General features: G+C 46.7%; 1 protein-coding gene across 4 annotated transcripts in view; it reads left to right on the top strand.

Annotated features, from left to right (window-relative positions):
* MCFD2 (multiple coagulation factor deficiency 2, ER cargo receptor complex subunit) overlaps window positions 1-15,705 on the top strand; it is a 70,821-nt gene that overhangs the window by 49,989 nt on the left and 5,127 nt on the right. Inside the window, exons 1-3 of one of the 4 annotated variants that reach the window (XM_075339204.1) lie at window positions 1,705-1,808; window positions 13,067-13,231; window positions 13,603-13,762. In XM_075339204.1, the coding sequence (XP_075195319.1) occupies window positions 13,074-13,231; window positions 13,603-13,762 (318 nt within the window). In that variant the 5' untranslated portion in view covers window positions 1,705-1,808; window positions 13,067-13,073. Of the gene's footprint in view, window positions 1-1,704; window positions 1,844-13,066; window positions 13,232-13,602; window positions 13,763-15,705 lie in introns of those variants that run through there. The other 3 variants (XM_075339203.1, XM_075339202.1, XM_075339205.1) reach the window with 3 other exon arrangements.

Here is a 15,705-nt window from a genome sequence, read left to right as displayed (position 1 = left end):
TTGCTATTTCTTCACTCAGCTCTGGGTCTTGCTATTTCTTCACTCAGCGCTGGTCTTGCTATTTCTTCACTCAGCTCTGGTCTTGCTATTTCTTCACTCAGCTCTGGTCTTGCAATTTCTTCACTCAGCTCTGGTCTTGCTATTTCTTATTTTGGACAAATCAAGACTTCCAGAGGAAGTGAGAGCTGCGCTGATCTCTTACTTCCTCCAGCTGTCTTGATGTCAGCTGGGCAGAGAGAAGTGCGCATGCGCAGGAACACAATGGAGGCCTCTGTGTGGATGACGTAAGATGCATTATCTACACGGAGCAGGGAAGGAGGTTAGCGATCGCAAGAAGATAGGAGGCGTGGGGCCGAGACCAGTGATGCCCATCGGACCTAACTGCCCCGCAGGTGAGTATAATAAAAGATGTTTTTATGTTATACAGAGCGGCCCGGGCTCTTATGTACAGTATTCTAGAATGCTGTATAGAAGAGCTCACTGGTGGTGGCCGCAGCTTATAGGGGCTAAATCTGGTGACAGGTTCCCTTTAAGACGGGGCTTTGCAAAGCCTGATCCAGAGTCTCGATCTAGGCAATGGTGGGGGTCCTAGTGGTCATACCCCTATAATCAGTAAGCTATCCTCTATTACACAGATAGGGGATAACTTAAAAGGATTGTCCCATTACAGAAGTTTTTCCTATAAGCTCTGTTATTACTGAAAAACAAACTGTGCTTTCTCACCCTCCCTGGGTCCAGCACTGAGTCTCTGCTGCTGATTCAGTGTCTGTAATTGTCTGTGGTGCTGATTTCACATCAACAGTACTGAAGACAATCAATGAACTGAGCAAGTCTGCCCAAATAGACGGCACCGGCCGCTCAGTTATTGGCTGCGTCAGTCGGCAACGCTGGAGACAATAACGGATACCGGGAACAGCAACGGAGACTCAGAACTGGACCCAGGGAGGGTGAGACAAGCACAAGTTTGTTTTTTCACTACTAACAGCTTACAGTAAAAAAAACATTTCTGAAAGGGGAAAAATCTCTTGAATATTTTGGGAAGAACCTTTTCAAGGGCTTGCGCCAATCTAAGTTGGGGGATTTGGAGACAGAATGGAGCAGCAGGGGTGCAGGAGACGTCGGCCCGGAGCTTAGGGGGCACCAAACAGCTCCTCTGCTCCCATGAGAAGTCCAATATTTGTAAACACCTGTGTAGTTGGGGGTCTTGTTGGAAATTTTGTATTGGGGCACGCGACCCTCAGGTTACAGCACTGTGTAGCAGTACTTTGCATACACAGCCCCAGGGACCCTCTAAACAAGGCGTTTCAGAGCCCCCTTCACAGGGGGTCCCTGCACATTATCACTTATATTGGGAAGACCTTTTTAAGATATTGATGACATCCCCTATAATAGCCATACAAGACAATGCAAACGACATTATTTAAGGATTTTTCTACTTTTTGGTTGCCAAGAGCAACAGGTGGCCTTCCCATATGAGCCCATGACGTTTCTCCACTCTGCACCCCTCCTATAATAGCCAGCCATTATATATCGCGATATCAGGCGCCGCCCCGGCCGCTCAGGTGTCATCATCCCCGCACTGAGACAGTAACACGTCTCCCTCCCACCACACAATGATGGCAAAACCACTAATACACTATCTGCTACTGCGCATGCCCAAAAGATCCCACTCCAGGCCAGAGCAGCAGAGCGCCGACTAATCCATGCAGTCCGCTGTACGGCTTGTGTGTGTACTCGGAGCGCAGCTTGTACTGCCTGGAGAGTCGCTGGCTGAGGCTGTAGTCAGCGGTACCGAGGGCTGAGAGGAGGTGAGCGCTGTACCGAGCTGTGCCGTGTCCGGTAGGTGCGTCACTGCGTGTCTGTATACAGGCCCCGTACACAGCAGGCTGGGGGCATCACTTGTGCGCACTTTACCGAGTAGCTGGAAGCGTCAGCCGCTCATTGGCTGCTCAGGTTCAGCTCAAAACTTGACCGGTATAACGTATATATAGTCACAGGAATGTACCATTATGGAGGGGTGTAATATAGTAGAGGCATGTACCATTATGGAGGGGTGTAATATAGTAGAGGCATGTACCATTATGGAGGGGGTATACCATTGTAGTGGAATGTCCATTCTGAATTTATTCACATCATCCCCAGACTATATCCCCCTATCACATTGTGATGGATCATGCTATGGGCGCTGTATAGTGGCACAGTACATGTAGGCGCATATTATGGCGCCACGTGCACCATATACAGTAAGGCGCCATATTCCCTCCAAAAGCAGCGCCTCTAGTGTGAACTGGTCCTGATGGAACCTGCATCCGTCAGAACTTCATTACTCAGAGCCGTAAAGGTACTTTCACACTTGCGTTGTTTGACAGCCGTCGCAATCTGCCGCTTTGGGAAACCGCAATCCGTTAACAGATTACTCTGTTTCCCACTGACTTGTATTGATGACGCATTGCAACGGATGGCCTTGCGTGTATCCGCTGGCCGACGCTGCGTTGCATCCGCCGGGCGGAAAGAATGCAGCATGTAGCGTTTTTCTGCGCTTCCGAGAGCGTCAAAAAAACGCAATGTGCTGGATTGCGTCGGCGTCCGTCGTTTTTATAATGGAAGCCTATGGTGGCGGAATCCGTCATTTCACAGATTCCTGTGACGGATCCGTCTTTACACAACTGCCCATGCTCAGTTGAGTAAATTGCTGGAAAAAAAGCTACAACAGATTCCGTTGTTTTGCAGGATCCGTCGCATCAGTTGTGCCACTATATGCAATGCATCCGTTACATCCGTCACACAACGCAATGCTACGGATGCCGCACAACGCAAGTGTGAAACTAGCCTTATATGATACATAGTAAAACCATGTGGGTAAAAATGTGAGACGCCGTGGAAATTGACCAGGGGCCGGGGGTCTTCAATCTGTAGCCATGCCTCCCATCATCACTGAATTAGGGAGCTATCCGGGAGGTCGGAGGCACGTCCTACTTGCAACTATAAAAGTCTGCAGGATGCAAATACAATAGTGGAGCAGAGAGCCGTCAGCTCCCCGCGCCACTATTGATTTGTAGCGTCAGAGGCTATAATGCACCTGTAGTACCCGACCTCACACAGGACAGAGTGGACATCTGCTCCGCTCATTGTGGAACGGGGCGAGTGATGGCCTATAGGGCCTCATACTGGGAGACGGACTGTAGGGCATCATACTGGGAGACAGACTGTAGGGCATCATACTGGGAGACGGACTGTAGGGCATCATACTGGGGGACGGACTGTAGGCCATCATACTGGGGGACGGACTGTAGGCCATCATACTGGGGGACGGACTGTAGGGCATCATACTGGGAGACGGACTGTAGGGCATCATATTGGGGGACGGACTGTAGGGCATCATATTGGGGGACGGACTGTAGGGCATCATATTGGGGGACGGACTGTAGGGCATCATATTGGGGGACGGACTGTAGGGCATCATACTGGGGGACGGACTGTAGGCCATCATACTGGGGGACGGACTGTAGGGCATCATACTGGGAGACGGACTGTAGGGCATCATATTGGGGGACGGACTGTAGGGCATCATACTGGGGGAAGGACTGTGGGGCATCATACTGGGAGATGGACTGTGGGGCATCATACTGGGAGACGGACTGTGGGGCATCATACTGGGAGACGGACTGTAGGGCATCATACTGGGAGATGGACTGTAGGGCATCATACTGGGGGATGGACTGTAGGGCATCATACTGGGGGACGGACTGTAGGGCATCATACTGGGGGACGGACTGTAGGGCATCATACTGGGGGACGGACTGTAGGGCATCATACTGGGGGACGGACTGTAGGGCATCATACTGGGAGACGGACTGTAGGGCATCATACTGGGGGACGGACTGTAGGGCATCATACTGGGGGACGGACTGTAGGGCATCATACTGGGGGACGGACTGTAGGGCATCATACTGGGAGACGGACTGTAGGGCATCATACTGGGGGACGGACTGTAGGGCATCATACTGGGGGACGGACTGTAGGGCATCATACTGAGAGATGGACTGTGGGGCATCATACTGGGAGATGGACTGTAAGGCATCGCGTTGCATAGGGGACGGACTGTAGGTTCTTATACTGGGGTCTAGACTGCAGAGTGTCATACTGGGGGAGGGGGATGGACTGTAGGGTGTCATATGGTGGGGAGGATGGAGTGTGAGGATCCATACTGGTTGCGGAAAAGAACGTAGGTGTCATACTGGGGTAGATGGATTGTAGGGCATTATACTAGGGGAGGAATAGACTGCAGCTTGTCATACTGGTGGGGATGGTCTGTAGGATGTCATATGGTGGGGGATGCACTATAGGGTGTCATTTTGGGCGGCATGGATTGTTGGATTGTAAGGCATCATATTGGGGGGAAATGGATTGTTGGGTGTCATACTGTGGGCAGGATGCACTGTAGGACATCACATTACATTGGGGATGGAGTGTAGGGTGTCACGCTGTGGGGGGGTGAACAGTGGGACATCATAGTGTGTGGGAACCACAAGGAGCATCAGTAGGGGCACTAATTCCATATGAAGACCGATTAGGGGTTTGGCTTTACTATTAAGAGTGCTCTCCCCTTTCCTGACTGAATGTCCCCCAAATTTTTGAATGGTCTTTTCTTAACAATCCTATGAAGGCTGCGGTTATCCCGGTTGCTTGTTTTTCTACCACACTTTTTCCTTCCATTCAACTTTTCATTAATATGCTTGGATACAGCACTCTGTGAACAGCCAGCTTCTTTAGCAATGACCTTTTGTTGCTTACCCTCCTTCTGGAGTGTCTCAGTGACTGCTTTATGGACATCTGTCAAGTCAGCAGTCTTTCCCATGATTATGTAGCCTACTGAACCAGACTAAGGCTGCTTTCACACCTCCGGTTTCTGCAATGCGGCACAATCCGGCACTTTGCAGGAAAATCGCAACCGTTTTTTTTTGCTGCCGGTTGCGTTTTTTCTGCATAGACTTTAATTAGTGCCGCATGGGCTCGCATTCGGTCCGGTTTTTGCCGCATGCGGCAGATTTAGCCGATGCGGCAGCCGGATGGACCGTTGCCTGGCACGTTTTTTCGTGCGGCAAAAAAAAACCGCATCGCGCCGCATTCGGCCGATGCAGCGCATTTTTCAATGCATGCCTATGGCGTCCGGATGCGGCGCGGTGCGGCAAAAACCGCATCCGGCCGCCGCATGCGGTTTTTGCCACTGCGCATGCTCAGTAGCATGCCGCAAGCGGCAAAAACCGGACGGGCCGCATGGGAAAAACTTATGCAAAGGATGCGGTGTTTTCACGTACAAAACCCTTTCCAAAGAGTTGGGCCTACCTGTCTCTACTGTTGGGAGCATCATCCGGAAGTGGAAGGCTTATGGAACTACTGTTAGCCTTCCACGGCCTGGACAGCCTTTGAAAGTTTCCACCCGTGCCGAGGCCAGGCTTGTCCGAAGAGTCAAGGCTAACCCAAGGACAACAAGGAAGGAGCTCCGGGAAGATCTCATGGCAGTGGGGACATTGGTTTCAGTCAATACCATAAGTAACGTACTCCACCGCAATGGTCTCCGTTCCAGACGAGCCCGTAAGGTACCTTTACTTTCAAAGCGTCATGTCAAGGCTCGTCTACAGTTTGCTTATGATCACTTGGAGGACTCTGAGACAGACTGGTTCAAGGTTCTCTGGTCTGATGAGACCAAGATCGAGATCTTTGGTGCCAACCACACACGTGACGTTTGGAGACTGGATGGCACTGCATACGACCCCAAGAATACCATCCCTACACACAGCCAAGAAAACCAAGGCCTGGTTCAAGAGGGAAAAAATCAAGGTGTTGCAGTGGCCTAGTCAGTCTCCTGACCTTAACCCAATTGAAAACTTGTGGAAGGAGCTCAAGATTAAAGTCCACATGAGACACCCAAAGAACCTAGATAACTTGGAGAAGATCTGCATGGAGGAGTGGGCCAAGATAACTCCAGAGACCTGTGCCGGCCTGATCAGGTCTTATAACAGACGACTATTAGCTGTAATTGCAAACAAGAGTTATTCCACAAAATATTAAACCTAGGGGTTGAATAATAATTGACCCACACTTTTATGTTGAAAATTTAATAAAATTTAACTGAGCAACATAACTTGTTGGTTTGTAAGATTTATGCATCTGTTAATAAATCCTGCTCTTGTTTGAAGTTTGCAGGCTCTAACTTATTTGCATCTTATCAAACCTGCTAAATCTGCAGGGGGTTGGAGACTACTTGTAGGCACTGTATATAGGAATAGATCACTCTGTGTGTAATGACTCTATATAATGTATGTGTTTCCCTGTTTGTATTGAATTACTGAAATAAATTAACTTTTTGATGATATTCTCATTTATTGAGATGCACTTGTAATAGTTCAGGTCGGGGAAAATCTCTCATGGAGTCATGGTATACCTTAAGCCCACTTTACACGCTGCGATATCGGTATCGATATCGCTTGCGAGCGTACCCGCCCCCGTCGGTTGTGCGTCACTGGCAAATCGCTGCTCGTGGCGCACAACATCGTGAAGAGCCGTCACACTACTTACCTGCCTAGCGACGTCGCTGTGGCCGGAAAACCGCCTCCTTTCTAAGGGGGCGGTTCGTGCTGCGTCACTAAGCGGCCATCCAATAGGAGCGGAGGGGCGGAGATGAGCAGCCGGTATATCCCGCCCACCTTTTTTCTTTCTTATTGCCGGCGGCCGCAGGTAATCTGTAGTTCATCGTTCCCGAGGTGTCACACGTAGCAATGTGTGCTGACTCGGGATTGACGAACAACCTGCGTGCTCAACAATCAACGATTTTTTGAAAAGGAACGACGTGTCAACGATGGACAATTTGGTCAGTATTTTCCATCGTTAACAGTTGCTCGTTGGTGTCACACGCAACGACGTTGCTAACAATGCCGGATGTGCAATCCAGAATCCGTGACCCCGGCGATACATCGTAATACGTCGTTGCGTGTAACGGGGCCTTTAGGCTTAAGTTCCTGAACGAATTGTGCTCTTAGCCGGTGTTTGCTTTTTCTCTTTACTTCCAAATAAAATGCTAAACTATTTCATAGACCTTTGTTGACACATGACAAATGTCAACAGTTTCTCCTTATCATCCCTTAGGTGGCTATACAGTTATATGCTCTTGTATTGTCTGTATGGAAGAGTGAGATGGAAATAAAATATAATGCTAATTGCTCCCTATGGTGTACACTGCCATTTTTTGTTTATACCTGATTTTCATTGACGTGGATTGTGATTTGGATCCACACAGTGTTCACACATAACGGCCACTATTCAGGCCAGTAAAGATGTGAATATTGATGTAGGTGATGGCATTCCAGCAGCACAGAGTACTTCAGGGATTTGTATTGCTGATTCTGTGACTGTGGTGCCATGTGTGGTTCTACCAAAAGTCCCAGGCAACACGCCTGAGGTTATATTTCTCTTGGATCTTTCTTTCCTTCACTATATTCAGTCACTTGCTTGCTCATGTCACCTGCACCTCAGAGACGTCTCCAGAATCAAACCTTTTCTTGCCGTCCTTCTGATTCATTTTCATCTTGATTACCGCACCTCACTAATAATTGGTCGTCCTTTCACTTAATTCTCCCATCTCCAATCCGGAATACAGATGCCAGGATTATATATCTGTCCAGCTACTACACTGATGCCTCCTTCCTGTGTCAGTCATTGCACTGGTTACCCATTTGGTACAGAATTCAGCAAAAGTTCATGACAATCATTCACAAAGCTATCCACACTCTTTCACTGTCCCTCATCTCTTTTCACCACCTTAACAATGCTGTCTGTCTTGCCAATGAGCTAAGACTAACGTCCTCCATAATCTGAACCTCCCGCTCCCATCTCTAAGATTAGTTGAGCGACTGAACAATGTGTCCATTAGGCTGCTTTCACACATCCGGTTTTTGCAGTGCGGCTCAATCCAGCTCAAAAACCTATGCAACGGATGCGGTCAAAAAAACGGATCCGTTGCATAAGTTTTTCCATGCGGCCCGTCCGTTTTTTGACGGATGCGGCTTGATACTGAGCATGCGCTGTGCAAAAAAACGCATCCAGCAGCCGGATGCGGTTTTTGCCGCAGGACGCCACATCTGGCGTCCATAGGCTTGCATTGTAAATCGCTCTGCATCGCGCCGGATGCGGTTTTTTTCGCCGCACAAAAAAAATGTGCCAGGCAGCGTTCCATCCGGCCGCCGCATGGGTTGAATATGCCGCGTCTGGCAAAAACCGGACACAACGCAAGGCCATTCGGTACAATACGGCGCTAATGCAAGTCTATGCAGAAAAAACGCAACCAGCGGCAAAAAAAAACCTGTTGCATTTTTTCTGCAACGCGCCGGATTGTGCCGCTAAGCAAAAACCGGATGTGTGAAAGCAGCCTCAAACGATCATTCATATCGCATGAAATCATTTAGACACTCCTCCTTTTTTGTTCACCTAAACTATTTCATAGAAGATGGACGATCTTTCTGTGGACACATCGCGCAGCCGCTCAGTCTATCCACGTGTCCTTAATGTTAAAACATGACGGATTTCCATCCAGTGTAAATGCGACTTCACTCTGCTGCGCAATATGTTGCGCAATATGTTGGCACTTTATAAATAGTTTATTGTCATAGGCCTTACCCAAGCGTCCCTTTTTCATCTGTTTCTGCTCTTTGTACTCATTTTATCATCCATTTTTCATGTACTCCAAAAAAAAAAAAAGGGGGTGGAAGTTTCTCATGTACCTGTTAGCACTGGTCAGGAAAAAGGACATCACAAGACGGACCAGGGTGGGACATATACAAAGAACACGTGAATGGCCTTATAGAATAAAATGTGTCCAACAAACACCGGCGTGTGAATAATCCCTTATACAGTGAACTATACCCTGACATATGGGGAAACGTATGATCGGCCATGTCCGGTTATAGGTACAACCTGCGGTGGTTGAAAGGTATTACACAATACAACACTGTATATACAGTAGAACCTTGGTGTGAGAGCGTTTTGCAAGACAAGCAAAGATTTTTACAAATTTGTATCTTGGTTTAAGAGCAATGCTTTGCAATAAGAGCAAATTCCCACAGTGCACACTTCCGGTTCTGTCGTTCACCGCGCTCTGATCCGCTCTGGAGGTAACTTTCTGTACATATGTACTGTATACAATATACCATTGTACAGTACAGTATATACTATATAGCACGTCTATCAGTTTGCATTTGTGGATACAGTATTGTACTTTCTTTCTGCTATCAGGGCAGCACATTGCTTGTACTGTATCTCCCGCACACCAACAATTCTATTGGAAGCTAAAGTGCAGTTTAATTTGCTTTATATGTTTTTTACTGTACAGTATTATGTATTAGTGACTAATAATGTTATATGAATACAGGACATTATTTTGTATTACTGTAATAACTTTGTATAAATACTGTAAATATTTTTGGGTTGTGGAACGAATTGTCTGCAGTTCAATTATTTCCTATGAGAAAATTCGCTTTCATATAAGAGTAATTTGGTTTAAGAGCGCACTCCCGGAACCAATTATGCTCGTAATCCAAGGTTCCACTGTATAAGTGGAGTATCGGCGCTACAGAAATGGTGGCTCTGCGGTCGATCAAGGGGCCCTGTGTGATAGCCATCCAGAAAACAATAAATGCACTTAATAACAAATAGAGCACCATGTATCCAATAGGGATCTAAACATGGAAATCCTAAACAAATGGCATCCAATAAGACCTTAAGATACTTATAGATCAAGTTAGGTGGCAGACAAAACATTGCTATATAGTATAGACCACAGTTTGCACGTTGGTGATCAGGTCAGGTCCCTGACGAAGAAGGCCTTTTTGCCCATGTTTAGATCCCTCTTGGATGCGGGGTGCTCTTTTTATTATTAAGTATACAATATATATGACTGATCATGCATAGTCGGGTCAGGTCTCCTAGAGCTAGGATATGCCATCAGCATTACAATTGGTGAGGTCAGTTGTCTGAGCTCCCACCAATCCTGAGATTGAAGGGGTTACTTCCAGGGCTGTGGAGTCGGAGTCGGAGTCGTGGAGTCGGAGTCGGAGTCGGAGCTCATTTTGGTGGAGTCGGAGTCGGTATAAAATGCACCGACTCCGACTCCTAAAATATATAATAAATTGGGGACAGGAGTGCAATGCAGAATGTGCTGAATATTTTACTAAATAATAACATTTAGTATAATGCTTATATTTAAGTGAAACATTTATTGTAGTACAATGTGAACATCAGACATTTAATTGTTTTTATGATACAATAATCAAGATATTTGGATAGAACATAAAATATTTATTGGAATACAACTTTAGAACACAAAAAACTAATAAATTGTAAATATGTAATATATATATATATATATATATATATATATATATATATATACATACACACAGTGTATATACACACACAAGATATATATGTAATCTACTGTATATTACATAGTGTATTACATATTTGCAATTTATTACAGTTTTTTGTGTTCTAAAGTTGTATTCCAATAAATATATTTTATGTTCTATCCAAATATCTTGATTATTGTATCATAAAAATTATTAAATGTCTGATGTTCACATACACATATTCATGTACTACAATAAATTTTTCACCTAACTATAAGCAATATATGTAGGAGCCGGAGTCGGAGTCGGAGCCGGAGTCGGAGTCGGAGCCGGAGTCGGAGTCGGTGCAAGAGAATTTGAGGAGTCGGAGTCGGAGTCGGAGTCGAAGGTTTGGCTTACCGACTCCACAGCCCTGGTTACTTCACCGGTGTAGCACGGCTTTCCTTTGGTGGTTTTCTCCTTGCACGGTGGCCCTTTGCTATCTAACTGCAGGGAATGGCAACTGGCCCAATGCAAGTGAATACTGTATAGTGATTCACTGCACAGCGTGACACTGGTTTTTCAACACAGTAACTGTACCTGGTGACTGGTAAGGGTACTTTCACACTTGCGTTAATTTCCTTCCGTCAAAATCCGCCCTTTTGGAAAACAGCGGAATCCGTTAACGGTTTCGCTGTTTCCCATAGACTTGTATGGATGACGGATTGTGCCAAAAGTACCTGCGTTGCTTCAGCTGGCCGACGCTGTGTTGCGTCCGCCGGGCGGAAGGAACGCAGCATGTAACGCTTTTTGAGCGGCGGAATCGTCTATTTTCAATGCGCATGCTCATCTATTTTTTTTTTTTTTTTTTTATCACAGAAACTTTATTTTGTCACTCGGTGGCCGAACGTTCAGCTGAGCGCCCGGCCGCCAGCATGTGAGGGCTCTCAGCTGAGCGCCCGGCCACCGGCATGTGAAGCTCTCAGCTGAGCGCCCGACCGCCGGCATGTGAGAGCGATTAGCTGGGCGCCTGGCCGCCGGCATGTGAGAGCGCTCAGCTGAGCGCCCGGCCGCCGGCATGTGAGAGCGCTCAGCTGAGCGCCCGGCCGCCGGCATGTGAGAACGATCAGCTGAGCGCCCGGCCGCCGGCATGTGAGAACGATCAGCTGAGCGCCCGGCCGCCGGCATGTGAAGGCGCTCAGCTGAGCGCTCGGTCGCCGGCATGTGAGAGCTCTCAGCAAAGTGCTTGGTCGCCGGCATCTGAGAGCTCTCAGCTGAGCGCCCGGCCACCGGCATGTGAGAGTTCTCAGCTGAGTGCCCGGCCGCCGGCATGTGAGAGCTCTCAGCTGAGCGCCCGGCCGCCGGCATGTGAGAGCTCTCAGCTGAGCGCCCGGCAGCCGGCATGTGGGAGCGATCAGCTGAGCGCCGGCCGCCGGGTGATCAGCTGAAAGTTCACAATAGTCTGCTGCCGGTAAAACTGTAAAAAATATAAAAAAAATTTTGTACGATCCGTTGTGCCATTATATGCAACGCATCCGTTGCATCCGTCACACAACGCAATGCAACGGATGCCGTTCAACGCAAGTGTGAAACTAGCCTTAGTCTGCTGCATACATTACCCATCGATATAACACAACTATGCACCAAGCCATCGCCAGCACCAGAGCTGTTCCAAATAATTCGTCAACAAATCTTTTGCAGCAGAATAAGATCATCCCTACTCTCTTTAGCAATTTTATTTCTTTGAAAAGCATTTACATGAAGCACACAGAATCCTTTAGCAAACCATCCAGGCTTTAGAGCAAAGTAAACTTGACTAAGTATTTGCATGAAAAATTGGCCACCGTCCAACTCAAAGAGTGCGAGCAAATTCTCGAACCTTCCTCCTATATGTTACTTTAATGACATATCTGAGAAATGTTCGAACTAGAGTCCTTGGTTGCTTTCACACTTCCGTTGTTTTAAATCCGTCAGGTCCGTCGTTGCGACGTAACAACGGATCCGTCGTTTTTTAGATGTCAACTGACGCAACTGATGTGTTATTTCACAGGATTCCGGTACGTCCGTTACATCCATTGAACGTCCATTTTTTGATGCATCCGTTGTGATCCGTTTGTGTTTGGGACAGCCCAATGGGTGTGCCAAACATGCTGGGCATGCTCAGTAGAACATGACGGAATCCAGGACTGCATTCCGTCGCGTGACGGATTACGGCGGAATCCAGCATCATAGATATCCATTATAGCTCTTGACGGATTGTGGCGGAATCCTGCGGAGTGCATTTTTTTGCCTCTCAAAAAAACATTACACTCAGCGTTGCTCCCACCTGACGGTCAGTCATTAAACGACTGATCCGTCATACGGTGGATGCAACGCAAGGCCATCAGTCACAATCCGTCGCTAATAGAAGTCTATGGGGGAAAAAACGGATTCCTGCTAAATATTTTGCAGGATACCGTAATTCCTCAAGGCAACGGATTGTGACTGGTGCAAAACAACGGAAGTGTGAATGTAGCCTTACACAAAAAGGGGGGGGGGGAAACGCAGAAATAATCGATAATAACGGTTAGACGGCACAAATGGATGTGTAACTTCTCTTCTTTCGGCTAGTGAATTGGATCATTCTTGATCACATCAATAGGCTATAGGGAATACTATTACTTCATTATTCTCTTTTTGCCCCTTAGGAACACAATGGTGTGCCACAAGACCCACACATCCCACCTTTTCTGTTCTCTGGTATCTGCAGTATTAATTTTGGCCGCTGTAGCAGAAGACCATGCACATCCGAAAGTGGAAGAGGAGGCGCACGCCGGCGGTCGTTTTGACAAAAATGTGGTTCACAATAAAGAGTAAGTAATACATGGCCGTAAAGAGGATGGTCGACGGCAAATATTTATCACCTACACAGGGTCCCAGTACTGATCCCATTTGAGTGTGCAGTGGAGACCATGACTTTGACGCTTCCCTCTATGGGCCTCGCAGAGATGGCCAAAACCAACCAAGGCTAGCTCTTTCAGCCTTAAAGAGATTGGACATTGCAGTGGTGTGCATGAGTGGCGGGACCACCAGTGCATGTAGTAACGAATTGGCTCTCGATTGTAGATGCAGATATCGATCAGTTGACAATGGAGGCCTTGAGCTAGAATTGGATGTGGGTCCTTCAGATTGCATTTATTTTGGTTGCACCATTAAGTTTTGGTTGTTCCTTTTTTTCCCTCAGACACATAATGGAACACTTAGAAGGAGTTGTGCAGACGCCGGAGGCAGAAATGTCCCCTCAGGAGCTGCAGCTTCACTACTTCAAGATGCACGACTATGACGGCAACAGTCTATTAGACGGCCTTGAGCTGGCGACTGCAATTTCTCACGTCCATAGGGAGGTCTGTGATCAAAGCGTATATGAATGCAGATTAAGCTTTTGCATGTCTACGAATGTCCAATACTTCCTGAGCTCCAACTATTACTATATGACAAACATGGACCCCAATTAGTGTCTCTTACTAAGTAATATGTACAGGGTGCCTACATCTTCAGGTTAAGGATACCCCAGATTAACTGGAAACCCCATTATGGAAGCCTAATCTGTCTTCATAAAATTTCCTCGTAGTATGTTGGTCGTGTAGTCCATGGTGGCATCATCTCTGTGGGTGGTATATGGTGACACTGCTAGGTGACACTATCAGCATGAGTGACACTGTTTATTGACGTGTGCCCCTTGTGTTGCACCCATAGCCCTAAAAGCCCCCCTTTTTTCCCTATAACCCAATTAGGGATCATTGACCCCCAATTATGAGGGAGGAAAGTACAAAGGCAATCCTTCTTAAATATCTGACTGAACGGGGTTCTCCCACAGGTGACTCGATTGGGGTCCCTATCTCTTTTTTTTTTTGTAAATCAAATTTTTATTGGGTTTTTCAGCATAAAATCTTGACGCATAGTACATTAATTATTACATTAATCATTTCATAACACAACCAACTTATACTATGCCCCAATAACTTAATGTCTCCTCAGAGGAGACCCCTAGCTGGTCCATTCCAACCTGAAAAAAGGGGGGATGGCCCCCGAAGGCAGTCAATCTCAAAATGGACCAATGTTGCTAAAGGGCAATAATACAAGACATGACAGACACGGCTGGGGGTGGGAATGAGGAGGGGAGGGAATGGAGGGTAGGAACAGAAGGTTCCCATCTGTATTCATCCACAGCTAGTAGGTAGTAGATTGTGTCTAAAGTGTGGTGTGCAGCATCTCAGGTCAATCAGCCCAGATCCCGGAGCCATGCAAGGAATTCCGGTGTCTACCTGAGCATAATCCAGGATGCCCAGATCTCAAGGGCTCCCGATCTCTTATTCTTCCTCACTGTGCTGGATATGAATGGAGCAGCTTGGTCATGCGTTAGTGCTGCCGCTCTATTCACGTTTCTGGGACTGATGGAGATAGCAGAGTGCTGTACTCTGCCATCTCCATCAGTCTTCTAGACATTTTCCTGGATTCATAAAGGCTGGTCTTCGGTCTTGATAAACTGTGCGCTTGACTAAGAAGCACCAAATTCAATGAGAACCCTGTGCATCTTTCAGATGTCAAAATGTACTCCAGTCATAGACTAGATTAAGCATTTTTGAGGCATAAATTATGATAAATTTGTTGGCCGTCCTCAGCCATGCCCCCTTGCAGTGAATCTCAATCTACTTTTAAAAAATTTGGTAGAGTCGGCCAGGACTGTCATAAAAACACCAAATTTTTGCACAACTATAAGTTGCGCAATTGTTTTTTTGTTTTTTGTTTTTTTTACATTTCAAAATAAAATAACTGCTTGATCAATAAAAGATGACGAATTCACTGGTCATGCAAGACTATGCCACTTCATTCAATCCTGATATCATGAGGACTCATTCATGAACTTGGATGGTACCAGGACCTCACAAGGGGTACAAACGATTCAGGTACAAGACTTGTGAAATGTCCACAGTGACTTACAAGTAATAATACCTTTTGATAAAGTTTTGTTTCACGAGTACAATGCATTTCGGAGCACTATGAGCTCTCGTCACTCAAGAGTCCTGTTTGAGCTTGATAAAGCAACAACTGGTGTCCTAAAAAGCGTTGTTCTCGTGAGACTGAATTTTATGAAAGGACATAATTACTTATACATCACTGTGGACACTCCGCAATTCTTGTGTCTTGATAATTTGTGCCATTGTGATGTCCTGGTACCTTGGTAATAGAAAATCTAATCCAACTGTCAGCAAATCTCAAAGAAAAGAGTAAGGACATCAGGCAGCATTGTTCTGGTTGTGTGGAAGATCTTCAGTAGCGCTGTGCC

The sequence above is a fragment of the Anomaloglossus baeobatrachus genome, chromosome 3 (genome assembly GCF_048569485.1).
Source record: "Anomaloglossus baeobatrachus isolate aAnoBae1 chromosome 3, aAnoBae1.hap1, whole genome shotgun sequence".
Classification (NCBI taxonomy): domain Eukaryota; kingdom Metazoa; phylum Chordata; class Amphibia; order Anura; family Aromobatidae; genus Anomaloglossus; species Anomaloglossus baeobatrachus.
Note: the sequence above shows the minus strand (reverse complement) of the source record. Positions and strands in the feature narration are given on the sequence as shown.